At 43.4% G+C, this 22854-nt stretch overlaps 1 protein-coding gene across 1 annotated transcript; it reads right to left on the reverse strand.

The window, feature by feature from the left end:
* Positions 1 to 1216: 1216 nt before the first annotated feature.
* On the reverse strand, positions 1217 to 11491 carry LOC122748423 (zinc finger protein 260-like). The gene is made up of 4 exons (XM_043994058.1): positions 11261 to 11491; positions 8535 to 8661; positions 7275 to 7370; positions 1217 to 3693 (listed from the first exon to the last, which is right to left on the reverse strand). Exons 1-4 carry the CDS (start codon positions 11489 to 11491, stop codon positions 1865 to 1867), a joined length of 2283 nt encoding a protein of 760 aa, XP_043849993.1. The 3' UTR covers positions 1217 to 1864.
* Between the last annotated feature and the right edge of the window lie 11363 nt (positions 11492 to 22854).

Here is a 22854-nt window from a genome sequence, read left to right on the forward strand (position 1 = left end):
CCACTACTTCCCTTCCTTCTTCCATACTTCCCTATTTCTGTGGAAGGTACCATAATCTTTCCAGTCACCCAGTTTTGTAATTTGAGTCATAGTTTTTCTTACATCTCTCATCTCATATACTCAATAGTTGCAATATCTTGTCACTCCTACCTCCACACCATTTTTGCATCTATCCTCTTCTTTTGATGCATATAGTCACCTCTCTAGTTAAGCCCATCATGACATAATTGATCACCTTGTGTCATCTCTCCCTGCTGAAATCCATCCCATTCACAGATTCCAAAGTGATTTTCCTAATGAAAAGCTCTGACCATGGGCTTTCCCTACTGAGTGAACTCCATTGACTCCCCACTGACTTTAGAATCAAATATTTCATCTTTCTCTTTTTTAATTCTACTTTTGCTTTATAATTTACATAATTATTCATAAAATTGTTGTCATTCTTCGGTTGTTTTAGTCATGTCTGATTCTTCTGTGAACCTGTTTGTGGTTTTCTTGGCAGAGATACCGGAGTACTTTGCCATTTTCTTCTCCAGCTCAGTTTACAGGAACTGAGGCAAACAGTGTTAAGTGACTTGCTCAGGGTCACACACCTAGTGTCTGAAGCTGGATTTGAATTCACAAAGATAAGTCTTCATGACTTCAGGCCTGGCGCTGTATACTGTGTGCTATCTAGCTGCGTTCATAAAATAGCACATGTAAATGACTTCTAGATGAGTCAATTACTTTTTGCTAAATAAGTAAATTACATATATGTAAGGGGTGTGCTCAAAGACCTTGTATTGCTAGGAGTGTGCAATCAAAAAAATTGATACCATTATTTTAGACTGTCAAGATCTTATCAGATTCAGATTCCAATATCTGATATGCCAGCTGTCCTTCCTGGATTTAAAGGTTTTATAAACATGTCATCTATGACCTTATTGGCCATAGATTAAAATGTTAAAATAGCACAGGTCCAAGCATGAATCCCCAGGGCAATCCATCCCAGGGCTTGCAGTCTGACATTAGCCTGTTAATAACTACTCTCCGGGACAAGTCATTCCAATCGTCCTATTGTGTACTCTGAATTTTGCCACCTTTTTCAGTGCTTCCAGTGAAGATTTGTGAAATATTTTGTTGAAACACAGGTCGAACATGTCTACTACATTTCCCAGTCTACATATTTTGTAATACTGTTGACAAAAGGATCTAATTTCAAATTTGCATTATTTTTTCTTTAATATTTTAAAAGATAAATTCAATGATGTATTTTCTTTTTATATCACCTTCATTTCCAAATAGATCCTTCCTCAACTTCCCCTCCAGTGAGCCAGAAAAAAACACACAAAAATAACTAAAAAGCCAAGAATGTATCAAAGAATAGGCAACATTATACATAGTACACAACTTCCACAAAGAAGTGAAATAGTTGCTTTTCCCTCATTCTCTGGGACCATACCTGGATATTATAATTACAGAGTTGTTTCTTTTTTGTTGTTCTTTCTATTTACATTGTTGAAGTCATCATCTATATTATTTTCCTACTTATTTCCTTCTGAATCCACATTTTACATAATAATATTTTCATATGCATAATTTCTTACAGAACAGTAATGTCCCACTACGTTCATGTACAACAATTTGTTTAGCCATTTTCTAATTGCTGGCCATATGCTTTGGCATAACCTGATCTTGATGAAACTATTTATTATACTCAGAATGTTAGGTTCCACTATGAGTTCTCTGATGTTTAATAAGACTCTTGATTTTTCAGAAGCTTTTTTCCCCATTCATAATGTTAAAACTGTTTCTTTAAAGTATAAGTATTCTTATGGGTAATAAAGTATACATACATATACTTTTGCTGAAGGCTTTCCCACATTCATTTACATTCAGAAAGTTTTAAACCAGTCTGAGTTCTATGATGGGTAACAAGATGTGCTTTATTGCAGAAGCCTTTCCCAAATTTATTACTTTCAAAAGGTTTCATTCCAGAATGAGTTCTCTGATGTCTAACAAGGATTCCCCTCTCTCTAAAGGCTTTTCCACATTCACTACATTCAAAAGGTTTCATGGCATTTTGAGTCCTCTGACATCTAATAAGGGCTTCTGTCTCAGCAAAAGCTTCACCACATTCATTATATTCAAAGGGCTCTATTCCACTATGAATTTTCTGATGACCATCAGGATAATTCTGGTTGAAGGTTTTCTCACACTGACTTTGTTCAAATAACTTCTTTCCAGCATGTGTTTTCTGATGGCTTTTGAGGTAACCCTTATGGCTGAAGGTTTTCCCACATTCATTACACTTAAATGGTTTCTCTCCAGTATGGATTCTATGATGACTTTTAAGGTAACTCTTCTGGCTAAAGGCTTTCCCACATTCACCACATTCAAAGGGTTTCTCTCCAGCATGAATTCTCTGATGACTTTTAAGGTAACCTTTCTGGCTAAAGGCTTTCCCACATTCATTACACTCAACAGCTTTGATACCAGTATGAGTTCTCTGATGAGTAATAAGGTATCCTTTCCGACAGAAGGCTTTCCCACATTCATTACATTCAAAGGGTTTTTCTCCACTATGAATTTTTTTATGATTTTTAAGGTAACCTTTCTGGCTAAAGGCTTTACCACATTCATTACATTCAAAAGGCTTCTCTTCAGTATGAATTTTCTGATGACTTTTAAGGAAACGCTTTTGGTTGAAGGTTTTCCCACATTTATTACAATGAAAGGGTTTCATTCCTGTATGGGTTCTCTGGTGGCTCGTAAGGTTTCCTTTCTGATTGAAGGCTTTTCCACATTCATTACACTCAAATGGCTTTACTCCAGTATGAGCTATCTGGTGACTTTTGAGTAATCTACTCTCACTGAAGCCTTTCCCACATTCATTACATTCAAATGGCTTCACTCCTGTATGAGTTCGATGATGTGCATTGAGGTTTCCCCTAATACTAAAAGCTTTCCCACATTCGTTACATTCAAAGGGTTTCACTCCAGTATGAGTTCTCTGATGGCTTTTGAGTTTTCCTCTCTCACTGAAGGCTTTCCCACAATCACTACATTCAAAGGGTTTTTCTCCAGTATGAATTCTAGTATGTTTAGTCAAGCTTCCTCTGTGGTTAAAGGCTTTTCCACATTCATCACATTTATAATGCTTCTCTTCAATTCTACTTTTCTGAGGTCCAGTAAGATTTGATCTTCCTTCAAAGGCTTTTCCACATTCACTGTGTTCACCTAGCTTTTCTCCCACATGTATTTGATGAAATGTAATTAGGTCTGAGTGGTAACTGAAAGGTTTCTTGTATTTGTCATATTTATAAAGGTTCTTTTTTAAAGATACTGCATTAGATGTAATTAGGTTTAAAAAATCCCAGAAGCTGTTTCTAAGTGTTGGAGATCTATGAAGATTCTGTCCTGTATCACCTCCGCAGAGTGGAAGAAAGACCGAGCCCAGCCTCAAACTTCTCCCAAATGTATTATAGAGAGGGATACTCATTCTATTAAATGTTGTTTTAGGAGTATCTGTTACTTGTTTGTACCATCTCCCCTGCTTGTCCTTGTGTCTTTCTAAGTTGAAATGAGATTCTCTTATTATGGAATGCCAGGAACTATCCTTCGGTAGGATTTTGTTGGATGAGGTTCCCATCCAAATGTCTGCCATCAGACTTGAGTCCTTGGTTTCACATTGTGTCTCCTGACTAAGGGAATCTGAAAGAAATTGTTTCAGAAATGTCACTAGCCACTATTCTCTGTGCTGGAAAGAAAGGAAACTGCTTCAGAGTTAAGTTCTGGTTTCTAGCTCTTCCATCAAGGACAAATATGCTCAATCTAGACTATGTAAAACAAAGACTATTTTAGGAAGAACTGAGGCCAAAGAAATTTGAGGGCATAGTAAGAGAACACCTAGCTGCCTAGCACTAAATGACTTACATTCCAGGAAACTAAAAGGCCATAGAGATGTTACTTAAAACAACTGTTATGGACAGCTAGATGGCGCAGTGGATAGAGCACCGGCCCTGGATTCAGGAGTACCTGAGTTCAAATCCGGCCTCAGACACTTAACACTTACTAGCTGTGTGACCCTGGGCAAGTCACTTAACCCCAATTGCCTCACTAAAAAAAAAAAAAACCAACAACAACTGTTATTAACTAGGTATGTTATCTTCTGAAGGGTAGAATAATGTAAAACCACAAAGAAAATGGAAATGGAGCTCAAAATTAATCAAATGGAAAACAATTTGGCATCTCTCTGTATAAAAGAGACATCTGTGGAAGATCAAGCAATTAGAAACAATTTTAGAATTACTAGACTTTCCCAAAATTGTGAAGAACAAAAAAATCTTGTATTTTTCAAGAAAATTTCATAGAAGCAATGTTTTCAACTTTTAATCATATAATAATATAATTCTTAGAGCTGTTAAGAAGAAGGCAAAGAATTTCAAATAGTAATTTGACTTACACAAGAGTTTTCTGTCAAAACAAAAAATGAAAAACAAAATATCATAATTAAATGAAATAAGTCACCTACATTTTTAAGTCCTATTTTGCATCAGACTTGAAGGTAATCAAATTTGCCAATGACAAAGAGCTGGGAGGGATATCTAATGTAAAGAATGGTTAGGACTAAACAAGATCTCAATAAGCTTTAAAAATTGTCTGTTGAGGGGGCAGCTAGGTGGCGCAGTGGACCTGAGTTCAAATGTGGCCTCAGACACTTAACACTTACTAGCTGTGTGACCCTGGGCAAGTCACTTAACCCCAATTGCCTCACCAAAACAAAACAAAACAAAACAAAAATTGTCTATTGAATAATAAAAAGAAATGTTAATAGAGATAAAAGTCCTACATTTGGGCTGGAAAACAACTCTTTGAATATAAAATATGGGAGGCAGGGTTAGATAAAAGTTCATCTCAAAAATATCAGGGGTTTAAATAAATCATGAGATTGACATGAACAAACAAGTTTTCACGGCAACCAACACTGATGTGATCTTTCTTAGGTTGCCTTACAGCAGTTAATAGCACAAAGCGTTGGGCCTGAAATCAGTAAGACCTGTATTCAAATTCTGCCTCCTACTTCCTAGGTGTATGACACTGGGCGAGTCATTAGTTTCCTCAACTGTAAAACAGTAATAATAGCACCTATCTCACAGGGTTTAAGGATCAAATGAGAATATAGCTAAAAGGAGCTCAGAACATATAGTAAGTGCTACTTATTCCCTTCCCCTACAGAGGGGACCACAGAGTACAGGTTGTGAAAAGTGATAGTTCTGCCTTGGTCAAACTGGATGCCACATTAATAGCAGAATATTGCTGAACTAGAATACCCAAAAGACAGTCAGCAAGTGTGGTGAATGCTTCTGGTACCATTTCATCCTAGAATTAGAAGGAACTGGTTTTGAGACTGATGAAGAGAAAGCTTACGGGGGACATAAGAGTCATCTTCAGTTATCTAGAGGATTCCTGCATATTAGAATTGGAAGGAAGCTGGTAGAAAATGTGCAGAAGCTTCAGAGGTAAGTCTAGCTCGACGTAAAGAAAAGCTTCCTATCAGAGCTTTCCCAAAGTAGAATGGGCTCCTTCAGGAAGTATCCAGGTCCCCCCTCCTGGAGGGCTTTCCCTAAAGGCTGGGTGACTGCTTGTCTGATATCTCCCATGAAGCTGAGAGATGGGAGTCCTGTGTGAGGAAAGCAGGGCTGTCTTGCCAAGTGTAGAAAGTTAGAAAAGAGAGTTGGGGCCAAGGCATTCAGGCCCTCAGGTCAAATGCAAAAGACTTGCTCTTTACGAAAAACACTTTTTTGGCAGTTGTGTGAAGAATGGACTGGAACAGGGGGAGAAACAAGGCAGGGAGACCACTGAGGAAGCTCTTGCCGTGGTCCAGGTAATGAGAGGCTCAACTAAGGGAAGTGCACCTGAGAAGAGGCTAGAAGCAAAAGATGTTGTGAAAACAGAAATGACAAATTCTCCCACAGTGAGGCAGGAAAGACAAAGGGAGGGGCAGCTAGGTGGCACAGTGGATAGAGCACCGGCCCTGGATTCAGGAGTACCTGAGTTCAAATCCGGCCTCGGACACTTAACATTTACTAGCTGTGTGACCCTGGGCAAGTCACTTAACCCCAATTGCCTCACCAAAAAAAAAAAAAAAAAGAAAGAAAGAAAGACAAAGGAGTGAGAAAAACAAAGAGGTTGCGAAACTGTGTGATCAAAACAATGGAAGTGTCCTTGACAGAAATAGGGAAGTTCAGAGAGAAGCAGATTTTGTGGGAAAGAGAATGACTTCTTCTTGAGATAGACTGAATTTCAGACATCATGGGGATATCCCATTTGAAATATCTAATAGATATCTGGAGATGCTGGCCTGGAGCTCATAAGAAAGATAAGAGCTACATATACAGATTGGCAAATCATTGGCACTGAGATGATAATTAATGCCACGAGTTGATAAGAGCACATGAAGGAAGAGTAGAGAAAGAGGGCCATCATGAGACTATGATGGACACAAAGATATGGATGATAAACCAGCAAAGGACCAACAAGTAGGGATACTGGGGAGAGGGAAGAAAACAGCATCACACAGAAAGAGAGAGGCCAGAGTCCAAGAAGGCAGGGTGTTTTATAGAAGCAGATGCTGAAGAAAACAAAAAGGGCAAGGATCAGAGCTCATTGGGGACTTTAAAGACAGCAGTTTAAGTTAAGTAATAAAGTCAGAAGTCAGACTTCAGAGAGATGAAAGGCCAGTGAGAAGAGAGGAAGAGGAAACATGCTGCATGACCCTAGAGCAGTCACTTAACCCATCTACTTCGCTTTTCTCATCTGTGAAATGAGGATAATGATAGCACCCACCTCCCAGGGCTGTTGTGAGGATTAAATAAGAAAATAATCATAAAGTGCTTAGCACAGTGCCCACAACAGGGCTAGCTGTTTTTATGGTCAGTGTGGGATCGTTTTTTAGTCTTATCTGTGTATATGTGTGTGTACAGACATACACATAAACATACTAAACATAAGCACACCCCCATATATATGTGTGTATATACATGCTATGCATATCTCTGTGTAAATATATTTATTGACAGTTTTAAACTTTATAAACTGATAAAAATAAAATAAAAAATTTAGGAACATCTCTTTCCCAGACAAAACTAAATATGAGCAAGCTAGACAAATGTAATGCTTTGCTCAAGTGAAAGTAGCAAACAGCCCAAGGTCTTCCCAACAGGGCCAGAGGCCTCTGAGGAGAGGTCTCTGTCCAAAGTGACTCATCACCTGAGATGCAACTTCTCACTCACCTGGACAGCATTTTCTTGGCACTTCTTGCTCAGGAATCCATGGTGCTTCGCCTCTCTCCAACAGGGAGATGGTATCCAGTTTGGAAATTGGCAGCCCTGCTCATACAGAGAGAAAGGGCTAAATTCTGGGGACAGAAAACCATCTGAGAATTCAAATCGAGTCATGGAAGGAGGCAGCTCAGAAAGCACCAAAGATTGGTGGAAAAGGCCTGCTGCAGCATACTCTGTGCCATATATCAAAGGAGTATGGGTCACAGGTCTAAGTGAGGTTCAGAGAGGACCCAAGCTCCTTTGACCCATTCCACACTTCCATGTTTGCAGCTATCTCAATCAACTATTGGCATTAGTAATCACAATGTGTCAGGCCCTGCACCTGGGGCTGGGGATAATGACCGATAATAAACAGTCCATGCCGGCAAGAAGCCTCCACTCTATCAAGGAAGCCATCCATGTGCATATACATATAAGCAGATGTGAAATAAATGCAAATTAACTTCAGGGAGGAGGGACGAGTATCTGTAAGCATGACAAAAGGTCTATGTCAGAGATGACAGCTGGGCTCAGAATGATGCTGAAGCATGGGACAGGAGAAAGCCATGAGGCAAATAGAATGTGGGTTGGAAAGGTCTTCTGTGAGGAAAGATGACAGAGGACCTCAAGGGAAACACTAGGTAACAAGCCTGACGGTCTGTGGTCACATCATGATGGGACCAGGGGAGAGGCACAGTCAGGTTGGTGGCTTTCTCTCCTCACTGAGCTTACTGGGGGCACACTGTGCATGTACATACAAAGTGGTGCCAGGGGAGATACAAACCATTGCCCTTTTGTGCCTGTCTAGCTGAAGGAGGGAGCCAGGCTAAGTGCCAAGGGAGGCCCTTGGAAGCGGAAGCTTGGGTGGAGGATGGGGAGAGAAGGTCACCTGGAAGAAGCCTTTTCCTCATTCCCCAGGGACACAAGCAAGGATCTCTGACTCACAGGGAGGGATAGGGAGGAGAGCAGCTATAGGGAGTCTGGGGAAGTGGTGGGATTCCCATTTAGGCTAAAGGCCTTTGACCTGAAACCAGGCAACAGAAACATTCTATTGGTCAAAAAGGATTTTGAATCTCCTCCTGTGCTATGCAGTCTTGAACACTGTTACCCAAGTCCAAAATCAACCAAGCATCTCTGAGGGCCCAGAGCCTCTAGCAAGGATGCAGACACACCCCAGGAATCAGCCTGGGAGACACAGGGGACTTGTCCACTAGGGACAGCTCTGCTTACCCAGGGAGACAAGATGCTCTAAGGTCTCCAGCATCACGTTCCTGTACAGGGCCCTCTGAGCAGACTTCAGAAGCCTCCACTCCTCCCCAGTGAAGGACACAGCCACATCCTTGAACGTCACCAATTCCTGAAGCAAACATAAGACCCACAGAGATGGGCGAACAGGAAGGGAGGGGTTCTCTGTGAAAAAATAATAGGGTTTGGGGAACTCTCCAGGGGATTGATTGGATTAAGATTGATTAACTCACTTAAAGTTAATTCAATTAAAACCACACCAGGGGGGCAGCTAGGCGGCGCAGTGGATAATGCACTACCTCTGGATTCAGGAGGACCTGAGTTCAAAGCCAGCCTCAGACACTTGACACTTACTAGCTGTGTAACCCTGGGCAAGTCACTTAACCCTCATTGCCCCACAAAAACAAACAAACAAACAAACAAAAACCCACACCTGCCTGGCCCTCAAGAGGGTGTGTTCTCAGGGTGTGAACTCTGACCTCAACAAGGGACCACCCTTGTTGAGTCCAGTGAACCAATGGATTTGGGTGAGGCAGGCCAATTAGCTGGACGCAGTATGTAAGAACCGCCTCTCTTCTGGACCCAGAAAAGGCTTCCACACACAGTGACTCTCAGTGAGACTCTCGGAGGTGCTTTTGGTGGCAGAGGAGTTGGAGGAAGAAGCAGGCCAAGGTGAGCTCTCTTCTCTCCTCTAGACTAGATAGGCCTTTTCTTAACTTTCTGAGCCAGGTGTTCTCTCTTTACTAACATTTAATATAATTTAATAAATGCTTAATGACCAAAACTGGTGCTAAAGCTTCTAATTTATAAGTAACAACTATATGAGGAACCCCAGCTAATTTTCCCCAAACTACAGAAATACGGCGACCACACATATAGTTTTACACGCCACATCTCACAGCACGGAGGGCTAGGAGTATCTCATGCCAAACATTTATTGATTACTATTTGTGGTTACAGGCTTTGCTCTGTACCAGACTCTCTCTCACCTGTAGCCGGACAGGGCTGCTTATGGAAACCCTTCCTTACAAATCCTCTCCATCAATGTCACCACTTAATCCCCCCATCCTACAACACACAATCGGAATAAACAGCAGGCATCTCACAATCAGCCAGGCCACACGACTACTGGGTATCACAATCCAAGAATTAAGGTTGAAGTAGCGCACTCCTCTTCCTCCAGTCCTGGGTAGGACAGCAGATCCACTCAGGAGCTTCATATCATCATGCTAGGAATTCTCCCCACTATGCAACACTAGGGACCCTCTCTCCCCCAAGTCACTGGCTCCTTTGTGCCACGTAGATCTAGAATACATTCTGCACTCCACGTTAGCACAACCAAACATGTTCAGACCTCAGGCTGCGTCTGGAGCTCTCATGGAAGGATTTCCTCCAAAATGTCAATGTTCGTCAGTCAAGAAACATTTATTAAGCAGCTGCTGAATATGCCAAGCGCTGGGTATAGGATGAGATAGAAGTCCCTGCCCTCTAGGAACTCACAATCTAATGGTCAAAGATCACAATTCAGTACAAATCAGCTGGACACAAGATAAACAGGAGCAAGGCCCTGGAATTAAGAGGGGTTGGGGGAGGCTTCTGGCAGATGGGATGCTAATGGAGACTTAAAGGAAGCCGGGGAGGTCAGTAACTGAGTAGAAGTGGGGAGGAGATGAGAGAGAACATTCCAGATATGTTACAGGGCTACAGAAAATGCCTGGAGCCAGCACTAGAGTCCAGGGTCACTGGATCTCAGAGTCTGTGGTAGGGAGTGAGGCCAGAGAAGACTGGAAAGCGAGGAGGGGGCCAGGTTGTGACGGGCTCTCAGGGGGTGACACCTAAGGTCCATCTTTTCTTCTATCACCGCAGGACACCCTGCAGAGGCGCACCTGCCCATGACTTTTGGACAGACCCATCTCCCAGTCACATGGTTTTGGCTGCTATCTCGGATGCTCCTTGTAAAACATCCTATTTCCCTCCACTGTCCTTTGCTTGACCTTCCCTTATCATCCTTTCTCCGAAGAGTGGCTCCGGGATTCGTGACACAAGACGTTTTGCTCCGGGAGGCTCAGGCGGCCATGAGGAGCCCAGTACGATTTCCCAGCTGCCATGCAGCCGATCTCATACTTCTCCCTCAATTCGGGCTTGAGGCTCTGTCCCACCTGCATCACTAGTCCGACCGAAACGGATCTGGGGACCGACCGGATGGCACAACATAGTCTGGGTAACAGGCTTTCTGCCCCCGCTTGGTTGTTACGTTCCCTTCAGGATGATGAGGTACCCCCATGATGATGGAAACTCCTGCCCTGGGGATGGCCTCCCTAAAAGGTGAGGACGGCAGTGGAGACAGAGCCCGCCCGTCCGCCTATCCACCTGTCTGTCTGTCTGTCCATCTGCCAGTCCGCCCGCCCGTCCGTCTGTCCGCCCATCCGCCCGTCTGTCTGTCCGCCCATCCGTCTGCCTGTCCACCCGCCCGCCCGCCAGTCCATCTGCCCAGCCCCCTCCTCTGCCAGTCTCTCGCTCTCCCTCGAGACCAGGATCCCCGCGCTCCCACGGCACGGGTACGATCGTGATCCCCTTTCCCTGACTCCAGGACCACACCAAGAGCCGAGGCTCCTGCAGGAGGATCCCGGGTGGGTTCGAGTCCTGAAAGGGCCAGGGGCAGAAATGGGCCAGCACCAGGAGACCCGGGCAGCTGAGAAGCGAGCGCTCACCCGCGAGCCAGCCATCAGGACCTCCTCCTCCTCCTCCTCCTCCTCCTCCTCCGGCACAGGCCTGTCCAGGGGCAGGGCTGGGCCTGGAAAAGACCCGACCTTGTCCACAGAAGGAAGGCTGGAGGCCGCCTGGCCCTGCCCTGCCCGGGTGCTGGCACCCTCGCACGCCCACACCGCCCCTCCCCCTCCCGGTACAGACTGCAGCACTACGGCCTCACCTGTTGAGCGCATGCGTAATCACGGGCCGGACAGGCGGAGCCAGGAGCCCCGCAGGATCTGGCGCAGCACTCCCTCTGCTTGGAGGGGCTGGAGCAGGCATGCGCACTCACTCATTCCCTCCCTCCGGATCATGCTGGGAATTGGAGTCTCGGCCCTCCCTCTGGCTCCCTCCGGCTCCCTCCGGTTCCCTCCCGCTTCAGAGTCAGCATCTTTCTGGTCGGCTTTCCTTTTCAAACCACTGCAGACGACGTCAGTAGTTGATAGACTCTGATTCAAGATCTGTCACGGGCCAAATACTGCAGACGCGGATATGAACCGGGCAGCGCCCGCCCTCCAGGAGATGAAGCTCGGAGGACAGCCCACAGCCCCATGCAGGCACGGGGAGGGAATCGGGGGAGCGCAGACGGATGGGGAAGGAGCATCCCGCCTTGGGGGAGGTGTGTGTGTGTGTGGGGGGGGGGGGATTGCTGGGCACCGGCTCGTCTGCAGCAGCCGATGCGAACGGGAGACTGAGCTTTCACTGGGGCACCCACGGCCAAGCCTGGTCCCCAGCCTGAGGAAGAAAACCCGGGGCACCTACGGCCAAGCCCCCGGGGTACCCACGGCCAAGCCTGGTCCCTAGCCTGAGTAAGAAAACCCGGGGTACCCACGCCAAGCCTGTCCCCCCAAGCCAAGGAAGAGAACCCGGGGCACCCACGCCAAGCCTGCCCCCCTCTCCCCCAGCCCAAGGAAGAAAACCGAGACCAGAGTTTGGCAAGTGATCACTCCGAGGGCCTCTGTTATTAGAAGGACAAAAACTTCTGGGGAAGCTGGGCATACGCTGAGTTTAGACTAATGCCGGATGCCAAGACAAGCCTCGAAATACATGGGACTTAGATATAAAGAATCACAATATTGATAAATAGAAGGAACAAGGAAGAAATTACCTTTTCAGTCTATTGATGGGGAGGAATCCATGACAGAACCAGGAGAACATTGTACACAATAGCAGCAACATTGTGTGATGATCAGCTGTGATAGACTTGGCTCTTCTCAGCAGTGCAATGATCCAAGACAATTCCAAAGAACTCATGATGGAAAATGTCCTCCACATCCAGAAAAAAGAACTGTGGAATCTGAATGCAGATTGAGCCATACTGTTTTTTACCTGCAAGTCTACTTGACAAGACAAACCCAGGAACAATATGAACACAATTACAAAACACTTTTCACACAAATAAAATCAGATCTAAACAAAATGAAAAAATATAAGTCTCTCATGGGTACCCAAATTAATTTACTTATTCTCTGCCATACCAATCAAACTGCCAAAAAAGTATTTCACAGAGCTACAAAAACAATAACAAAATTCATATGGAAGACCAAAATATCAAGGGAATTAATAGAAAAAGTGTAAAGGAAGGTGGTCTAGCTGTACCAGACTTAAAACATATTATAAAGCAGCAAACATAAAAACTATTTGGTACAGGATAAGAAATAGAGAGGAGAATCAGTGGAATAGGTTAGGCACACAAAACACAGCAGTAAATGAATAGAGCAATCTCTTGTTTGATAAACAGGATAAAAACCTCACTATTAGATAAAAACTGCAGGAAACTGGAAAAGTGTGGCATAGACCAACATCTTATACCATATATCCAAGTAAATTCAAAATGGATAACAGATCTAGACATAAAGGGTGATACCATGGGTTAATTAGAAAAGGTAGGAATAGTTTACTTGTCTAAACTGTGGAGAGGAGAAAAATTTATGACCAAAGATGAGATAGAGAAGAACATTATGCAATGTGGAGTAAATAATTTTGAGTACATTAAATTAAAAAGGTTTTGTACAAACAAAACCAATGCAAACAAAATTAGAAGGAAAGCAAAAAACCGGAAAAAATTTTTTACAGTGTTAAGGGCTAAAATTCTAGCTAAACTGTCTAAAATATCTAATGAGTGGTCACCAATAAATTATAAGCTTTAGCAAGAGTTAGACTTTTAAGCATTTATTAAGGAGAATAAGAATTTGGTAAAGAGAGAGAAAAAGGCCTAGATTCCTATCTATTAAAGGGAGAGCACATTTCTAGCTCCGCTCTCCACGAGTCCAAAGGGAAGAGCGTGAGACCGAGCGCCAGTCTCTTCCTTCCTCCTCCCACTCGCCCGAGTCACTTCCTGATGCCAAAGAAAAGACTCCTGGTCTTGCCCTCAAAAACCTTCACTTCATGGGTGGAACTCTTCTACAGTAGGTCTCCAGCAGGTGGCGTCATTCCAATCGTTACACAGACAGTGTTTCAGATAAAGGCCTCATATCCAAAATGTATAAAGAACTGAATCAATTGAGAAATGGTCGAAGGATATGAATAGGCAGTTTTCAGATGATGAAATTAAAACCATCTACAGCCATAGGAAAACATGTTCTCAATCACTACTGATTAGAGAAATGCAAATTAAAACTACTCTGAGGTACCACCTCACACCTACCGAATTGGCTAATATGACAAAAAAAGGAGAATGATAAATGTTGGAAAAGATGTGGGAAAATTGGAATACTAATGCACTCTTGGTGGAGCTGTGAACTGATCCAACCATTCTGGAGAGCAATTTGGAACCATGCCCAGAAGGATTTAAAACTGTGCATACCCTTTGACCCAGCAATACCACTACTAGGTCTATATCCCAAAGAGATTATGAAAAAAGGGGAAAGGACCGACATGCACAAAAATATTTATAGTTGCCCTTTTTGTGGTAGCAAAGAATCGGAAATTGAGGGGATGCCCATCAATTGGGGAATGGCTGAACAAGTTGTGGTATATGAATGTAATGGAATACTATTGTGCTGTAAGAAATGATAAGCAGATGGATTTCAGAAAAATCTGGAAAGACTTACATGAATTGATGCTGAGTGAAATGAACAGAGCCTAGAGAACACTGTACACAGTATCAACAACATTTTGTGATGATCCACTGTGATTAATGGACTTGGCTCTTCTCAGCAACGCAACGATCCAAGATGATGCCAAAAGACTTATGGTGGAAAATGTTCTCCACATTCAGAAAAAGAACTATGAAATCTGAATACAGACTAAAGCATACTATTTTCACTTTTGTTCTTGCTTTTTATGAATAGAATTTTATTTTCCAAAATATATGTAAAAACAAATTTTGATATCAATTTTTTTCTTTTTTTTTTTAGTGAGGCAATTGGGGTTAAGTGACTTGCCCAGGGTCACACAGCTAGTAAGTGTTAAGTGTCTGAGGCCAGATTTGAACTCAGGTCCTCCTGACTCCAGGGCCAGTGCTTTATCCACTCCTCCACCTAGCTGCCCCGACATCAATTTTTTAAAACTTTGTGTTCCAACTTCTCTTCCTCCCTCCCTTCCCACCCCCCACCCACAAGAACTCAAGCAATTCAAAATAAGTTATACATGAGTAGTCATGGAAAACATTCCTACATTAGCTAGGTTGTGAGAGAAAACAGTCAAAAAACAAAACCAGATTAAGGAATTGTCAAGGGGGTGGCTAGGTGGCACAGTGGATGAAGCACCAGCCCTGGATTCAGGAATACCTGAGTTCAAATCTGGCCTCAGACACTTGACACTTACTAGCTGTGTGACCCTGGGCAAGTCACTTGACCCCCATTGCCCCACCAAAAAAAAGGAATTGTCAAAAACAAAAACAAAATTTAAAAAAACAATTGTTTCCATCTGTTTTCAGATACTATCAGTTCTTTCTCTGTAGAGGGATTGCAATTTTCATAAGTCCTTCAGGGTTATATTGGATCATTGCCTTGCTGAAAATAACCATTTGCTTCCCAGCAGATCATCTTACACTATTGCTGTTATTTTGTATGCAGTACATTTCACTCTGCTTCAGTTCATGTAGGTCTTTCCAGGTTTTTTTTTATAATATTCTATTCATCATAACCTGCATTTAGTAACTTAAACTTGACAAAGAATTTTCTTCATATTAGCCCAGCAAAGTAGGTACCACACATTTTGCCATTATTATCAATCATCATAACTGTGAGAAATGGGTAGTTGTCTCCTCTCAATGTGGATATAACAGTCAGTCATACTCCCCCTGACCTGTTTGTAGGACAAAGGTCTCAGATCCTCTCCTCCCCCTCAGGTTAGCAAGGTCACATGGTTCAAGGAGCCCTGGTCTCAATTAGGTCCTCTCCAGAGTTCTGTCCATATAAGGAAGTATAAGGTCCACTCCTGAGTTATGCCCATACAAGGAAGAGGAGTGGGAATACTGCATTCCGATTAGCTAGTTTTTTCGAGTAGATTTTAACCCCGACCAGTGATGAAAAAGGGGAAGGTCCATTCTCGTTAGGGACTAGGGTATAAAACAGGGCCTGCGAGCCCCCTTTTTGGGCACCCAACAGCTGCACACTAGGGTGCCTCCTTCTCATGAGAAGAAAATAAAGCCTTTGTCACCTCGCTGCTGAGTTCCTGAGAATTATTGAGAAGAGGATGGATTTTTCCCTCACAATAACTATTTCCCTCCGTCCTATTCCCTTACAATGATATTTACTCTATTTTCTATCTTATTTTAACCTATTCCTCCTCAAAAGTGTTTTACTTCTGATTGTCCCTTCCCCCACTCTGCACTCCCTTTTTTCACCCTTCCCTCCTTATCCTTTTCCCCTCCTACTTTCCTGTAGGGTTAAATAGATTATTCCTCTCAATTGGATGTGAATGTTATTCCCTCCTTGAGCCCACTCTGATGAGATTAAGGTCTTTGAGCTAATTCTGTGTTCTAAATTTTTCTTCCTCCCTCCCTCCTCAACTCTCCCTACGAAATCAAGCAATTTAATATGTCATACTTGTGCAGTAATGCAGAACATCTTCACCTTACTCAAAAGTGTTTTGCTTTTTACTGTCCTCCCCAATCTGCCCTTCAATCCTTCCCTTCTTCTCCCACCCCATCTCCCTCCCCTCCCTCAGGGCAAAAATATATTACTATATGACATTTTCGGATGGGGGGGGGGCTGCTAGAACAGGTTCAGCGTTGCTACAGGTAAGATGTTAAGGAAAAAAGACACAGAGACATAGGATGGGATTGGAAGGGCCCCATGCACTCAGGTGGAGGCAAAAGGCAAAGTTTATTCAGACAGTATGACATATTTATACTTGAGGTGAGCAAAAGGAATGTCTTTGTGTGAAGTTTGTGCCAAAAGAATAGGATGAGGGGATTGGTTCATAGACCTTGGGCCATGTCGGCCTTATCTGTGATGAGGAGCACGTTTCTGTCCTTTGAAGTTTCCTTGGCGCCTATGCAAATGCATCATCCTTGGTGCCCAGCAAATGCATTGTGGTTTACAGCCCTATTATCAAGGGCTAACTAAGAATCAGCGCATGTTTTCTGGAAGGGGGGGCCCTGTCTGTGTGGGGACCAATTTTTATTTGGGGAGTGCTAGCTAAGCTGCTCGCTGAAATATTGGGGCAAGGAAGGAAACTGGCAGCCTCCCTCAAAACAGAACAAGATTTATTTTAACAAGAACGAACTAAAAAAAAAAACCCACAAACAGGATCAGTAGAATCAAGGGAAAGGAAATAAAATGAGGAAAGGGAAATTATAATACCTGAAAAATACCACCGCCCAGGAATCAGCTGAAAATACGCAGCAGAACGCCTGTCCCTTTCCAGCTTCCACCTAGCATGCCCAATTCTCCTCCCCCAAACCTAGAAACACCCTACACAGTCCCAGCAAATGGGATGGCCACTCTAACAGTTACATGACTGCCTCACTAGGCTTCCAATCATTATAATTTTGCCAGGCCCATGTAGGCGTCAGCGAGTAGTGATGACGTGAGGTGCCAGAGCCCTGGCAACGGCTACAACCAGTAGGTGGAGCACCGTGCGGTTTGCGGAGCCCCAGGCCATTGCTCGCCAAGGCATAAAAACCTCAAATAACAATTAATTCTTTACATCTGTGAGCTTTGCTCGAACAGTGAAAGGGGAGCTTTCATTAGCCCCTAACAGTTCCCCCTTCTTTACTAACATGCGCTGAGACAAATATTTTTGAAGAAGACATCATGTGTAGAGTATTCCTCTGATGCAGTTGCAAATGCATGGGTCACATAGGATGATGAGTAGGGCAAGGATCACCAGAAGGACAAAACCACTAATTAGAGACCAAAGCCACTGGAGCCAAGAGCCTCCTCTTAGGGGGAAGAGCTGCTCCCCAGTATCATGCATCCAGGAAGAAACATCATGAAGCTCGTGGACTCCTAGCTCTACTTTTTTTTTAACATATAAGGTATTTTATTTTTTCCGTTACATGTAAAGATAGTTCTCAACTTTTGTTTATATAAGCTTTACAATTTCAGATTTTTCTCCCTCCCTCCCCTCCCTCCCCCCTCCCCTAGACAGCAGGTAATCTGATATAGGTTATATCTATATATCTATATACATATAGATGTATATCTATACACACACATATATATACCCATAATAACATTAATCCTATTTCTGCATTAATCCTGTTATAAGAGAAAAAATCAGAGCAGTAATGCAAAACCTCAAAATAGAAAAAAAAAAAAAACAACAGCACCCAAAACAAAAGAAATAGTATGGTTCAATCAGCATCTATACTCCACAGTTCTTTTTTTTTTTTTCTTGGATTTGGAGATCCTCTTCTATCATGAGTTCCCTGGAACTCCTCTGTACCATTGCATTGGTGAGAAGAATATAGTCCATCACAGTAGGTCAACACTCAATGTTGATGATACTGTGTACAATGTTCTTCTGGTTCTGCTCATCTCACTCATCATCATAGCTCTACTTTTATAGAGTTATTGATATACACACAGCATGAGGTATTCTGAACCATACACACCCCTCCTTCAGATGCTAATAGATAATCTAGGGCTATAAGATTGTCGAGAACAACATTGGCCAGTGAATTCTGGGATTCCTCAAGCTCCTGTAACCCCAGGGCTGTGGAATTGGAAATTCTTTCGATGGCCAGGGTAAGATTAGTTAATAAGGCTTCGTGATCCAAATAGCCCACTCATAGGATAGTGAGGGCTACTGTTTTCTGGATCCACCATAGAATGTTTTCCCACCCACCACGTTAAACTCTATGGTGAGGGGGGTGAGCGGATGGGTTAGTGTAAAGGGAGATTTTGGGGTCAATCATACCAATAGTACATTGTCCATAGTTAGTATAAGGTGAAAGGTAGGAAGTAGTCAAAACAGTAGTCTTATACTGAGATCCAGGGCTCCAGCTGAAAGAGAGGGGTAAGGGTAGAGTGGAAAAGCCACAAACAAACATATATCCCTTGGGGGCGCAAAGGGAATTACTTTTCAGGCAGTGCAGGTGAGATGTTGCATTATTAGTCCAAGCAGAGGTGGAGTTACAAGAAAACAAAAGAGAAGAGGAGGGAGGGGATTTTAATGGCAAAGGAAAGGTGTGGTAAGACTGAGGTGTTGGGATGGGTGATTTCTGGTCCTTAGGTAAAATCTTAAATGGAGAATATGTGAGGTTCAAAGGAGGGTGCCACCAGATACAGTTCGTCATATAGAAGGTGGCATTGTCCTTGAAGGTTCCAGATCCCAGGGAACAGTTCTGGCACCAGGCGTGAGTGAAGTTTACTGGAAAGGTCAGGTTGGAATTCCATGGGAGAGAGTCAAAACATTTGTAGGTGAAAATACCCCATGTAAATGTTCCATCAATAATGATTTAATGTCCTGAGTGTTTAGTCAAGTTAAGCTGTTCAAAAGAGAAATTACCCATTAGGTAACACGGAGATGTCCAAAGAGGCACAGCAAGCCGGGAAGAGGTTGCATACAGGGAGGAAAAGATAAAAGGGGGTGTGGTGTTAGTGGACCCCACGCCCCGTGCTATCGGGAGAGGATTGAGTTCGATCAGTGGATGTTGCTTGCAGACCCAACAATCTGAAGGGCCAGCACAGGCAACCGCCTCACCCAACTGCACTAAGGTGTTGCCTTGCCAGGTAGGAGTATGAGCTGAAGGGGATAGGAGGGAGAGAATGGCCAGGAAGAGGAGAACAGAATGGTCCGAGGAAGTTGGTCCTGGGTCAGGTGAGGAGGCCACCAGGGTCTGGGCTTGAGATGCAAGAAGCTTAATTTGTCCCCAAGAGGGGATTGATGCTCGACGAGTCACAGCTGCTGGTCTACAGCGGTGGCTGTCACGCATCTGGAGGCGTCTCATCCTTCTTGCGATGGATTTCATAAAGACGGACTAATCGATCAGGGACCCAGATAGGGGATACAGCATCTGTAGGGAAAACACAAACAGATCCGTGCCCCCAAAAGAGAAGGGGGGGCTGCTGGCTGCCACTTATTAGCCATCACGTCTTTCGAAATTACGTATTGAGATGGAATAGCAGTGGCTTGGGCATGTTTCTCTTATCGAGACATCCCCGAGGAATCTAAATTCAAAAAGTTCAAAACAAACAGGGAGAAAGAAATTTTCCTGTTGGGTATAAGATGTGTCCCAAAAGGTAAATCCTTAAGTCTTTTAATTTGATTCTTTAAAAGGTGAGCTCTTTCCACTATCCCTTGTCCCTGTGGATTATATGGCATCCTGGTCTTGTGACAAATTTTAAAGGTGGAACAGAACTGTTCCAAGGCTTTGGATGCGTAAGCAGGGGCATCGTCTGTCTTTATTACTTTGGGCATACCCATATAAGCGAAGGCCTGGAATAGGTGTGAAATCACATCCTTTTCAGCCTCCCCTGCATGGGCAGAGGCAAACAGTAAGGTGGAGAATGAATCTACAGCCTCAAATTTGGAAGTATTTTGAGTAAGCTGGTCTGCTCTGTCATTCCCTTCAGTTAAAGGACCAGGCAGTCCTGAATGTGCTCTTATGTGTCCCAGAAAAATAGGAGAATGGTCCCTGATTAAAAGTTGGAGCTCTAAAAAAAGATGGTATATTTCAGGTGGAAGGTTAGATTTAATTAAGGCGGTTTCAATATGGTTTGCCACATAATACACATATTTACTATCAACGTAGATGTTAAGGGCATTGTCTGGGTAAAGCTTTAGTGCTTGTATGAGTGTGAAAAGTTCTACCTTTTGTGGGGAAGAGAAAGAGGTCAGGACTGTGGCAGTATTGTCAAGTGAAACAATAGCTGCTTTTCCTGACTTTGAGCCATCTAAAAATACAGTGAGGGCTCCTTCTATAGGTTCATTCCGCAATGTTTTAGGAAAAACGAAGGGATGATGAGCGGCTAATGTCAGCAGTTTATTTTGAGGCGGGGAATAGCGAAATTGCGCAGTAGAATCTGCTAGCGCAATTTGCCAGTTTAAGGAGCATTGGAACAGAATGTCTACCTGCTCTTTAGTGAGTGGTACGGTAATGAACGCAGGGTCTCGGCCAATTAACTGTCCGGCTCTTTTTCTCCCTTTAGAAATGAGTGTAGTGGGGCAGCTAGGTGGCGCAGTGGATAGAGCACCGGCCCTGGAGTCAGGAGTACCTGATTTCAAATCCTACCTCAGACACTTAACACTTACTAGCTGTGTGCCCCTGGCCAAGTCACTTAACCCCAATTGCCTAACTAAAAAAAAAAAAAAAAAAAAAAAAAAAAGAAATGTGTGTAGTAATAAAGTCAGGGTATGGGATAATAGATTTGGGGCGGGGGAGGAGGAGGTGAGGTGGATCCATTCAATTGGCCCCTCATTATATAAAACGGCAGTAGGGATGGAAGGAGTGGGTAAGATAATAAGATTTAGCTTGTCCGGATTTTTAATGCATGTAAACTGAGAGTATTGGCAATGACCATAATCTCTCCAGTAAAATCAGCATCAATGACACCAGGAATGACCATAAGGCCTTTAAGGCTGCTGGAACTTCTGCCTGTAAGAAGGCCAAAATGACCAACAGGAAGGGGGGCGCTAGTACCTGTTGGAATCTTAATAGGATTTTCTCCTGGGGAAAGGCATATAAATTTTATGGAAGAGAGATCAACCCCTGCACTTTGTGGTGTGGCTTTGTGTAGGGAGAGTACAGAAATCATAGAAGAGCCTTTCCCATTATCTTTTAAGGGGCCTGGGAGGGGCCCCTCTTCAAGTTTCCCAAAATCAACTTCCCCTCTGCATCCGACTTAGATCTGCATTCATTTCCCCAGTGTCTCCCTCTTTTACAGTGGGGACATACAGTTTTAGGTCTAGATGGTGATTGGGATTTGGGTTGAATGTCCTTTTTTGTGGGACAGTTCCTAGCGAAATATCCTGACTCCCCACATTTAAAACACCCTTCTTGATTTTTTTGCACTTGAAGGGCAGCTGCTATGGCAGCTCCTTGAATGTGAGATGGGCCTATGTCCCCGCAGACTCTAATATATGTCTCCAAATCAGAATTGTTTTTATATGTTCAGTGCATTTTGGCAGCCCAAGTTAGCATTATCAAAGGCAAGCTGCTTGATGAGAATGTCAGCTGCCTCTCGATTTTGAATAGTTTGGTCAATAGCCTGTTGTAAACGGGTTACAAAGTCCTGATACAGTTCCTCTGGCTTTTGTACTACTTTACTAAATTCCTCAGGTCCTTTTGAGGCTGGGAATCTTCTCCAGGCCGTGAGACCAAGGTTACTAATAAGCATATATACAAAATCCTCATATCCTAGTTGCATATTAACATCAGCATATCTACCTTCTCCTACCAGCATATCAAGAGTAATAGAAAACGGTGCATTTGGGTGTTTCCTAACTTCAGCGAGTTCTAGATATTCTGTTTTCCAAATTAAATAGTTCCCTCCCGAGAGACAAGAATGGGTGATATGCTGCCAATCAATTGGGGGGAGGGGTGCCTTTGCCACACCCTCAAGGAAACCTAAGGAGAAAGGTGCAAGTGGGCCATATTTAGAAACGACCTCCTTCAGTTCTTTTAAAACCTTGTAGGAAATGGGCTTATGCTCCCTAAAGCTAGTCCCATCAGGGTTCCGTGTAGTAACAATTGGAAAATTGAGAGGGACAAATTCTTCATAATTTGGGTCAATTTTTGCCTGTTGGAGAGGTGTTAGACTTCGCTTTTCATTCTGAGGGGTGCCTGAGAAGTTCTGGAATAATGACACAAAGGCTTGAGCAATTTGCATAGGGTCTATGGGAAGTGGGGGGTTTGGTGCTAGGCTCCCCACGACTCCTTTGTTCTTTTCTCTACATTTGCCTGCCTCATAGTCTGATTCTGTTTGAAAATTTGGAGGTAGTTTTTCTTCCTCCTGAATTTTAAAAGGAGTGTAATTTGGCACGGGTCACATTAATACAGCCTAAAATCACATCAGACTTCTAATGCATACTGAGTTTGCAGTCTACTCAGGTTCCCTAGGTAGACAAGGATACAGCCTTGGGGTATTCAGGGAAGGGGCAGATGGAGGGCTTAACAGAATGTTATTTGGTTCTTTATTTTCCTTTTTCTCTAGCAGAT

This window comes from Dromiciops gliroides, chromosome 3, assembly GCF_019393635.1.
Source record: "Dromiciops gliroides isolate mDroGli1 chromosome 3, mDroGli1.pri, whole genome shotgun sequence".
Taxonomy (NCBI): domain Eukaryota; kingdom Metazoa; phylum Chordata; class Mammalia; order Microbiotheria; family Microbiotheriidae; genus Dromiciops; species Dromiciops gliroides.

Coding starts and splice junctions, on each gene's coding strand:
- LOC122748423 (XM_043994058.1), bottom strand. CDS start 11,491: ATGCGCTCAACAGGTGAGGCCGTAGTGCTGCAGTCTGTACCGGGAGGG. Junction 8,662..11,260: donor TCCTGATGGCTGGCTCGCGG/GTGAGCGCTCGC, acceptor TGTTTGCTTCAG/GAATTGGTGACGTTCAAGGA. Junction 3,694..7,274: donor GCCAAGAAAATGCTGTCCAG/GTGAGTGAGAAG, acceptor AATTTCTTTCAG/ATTCCCTTAGTCAGGAGACA.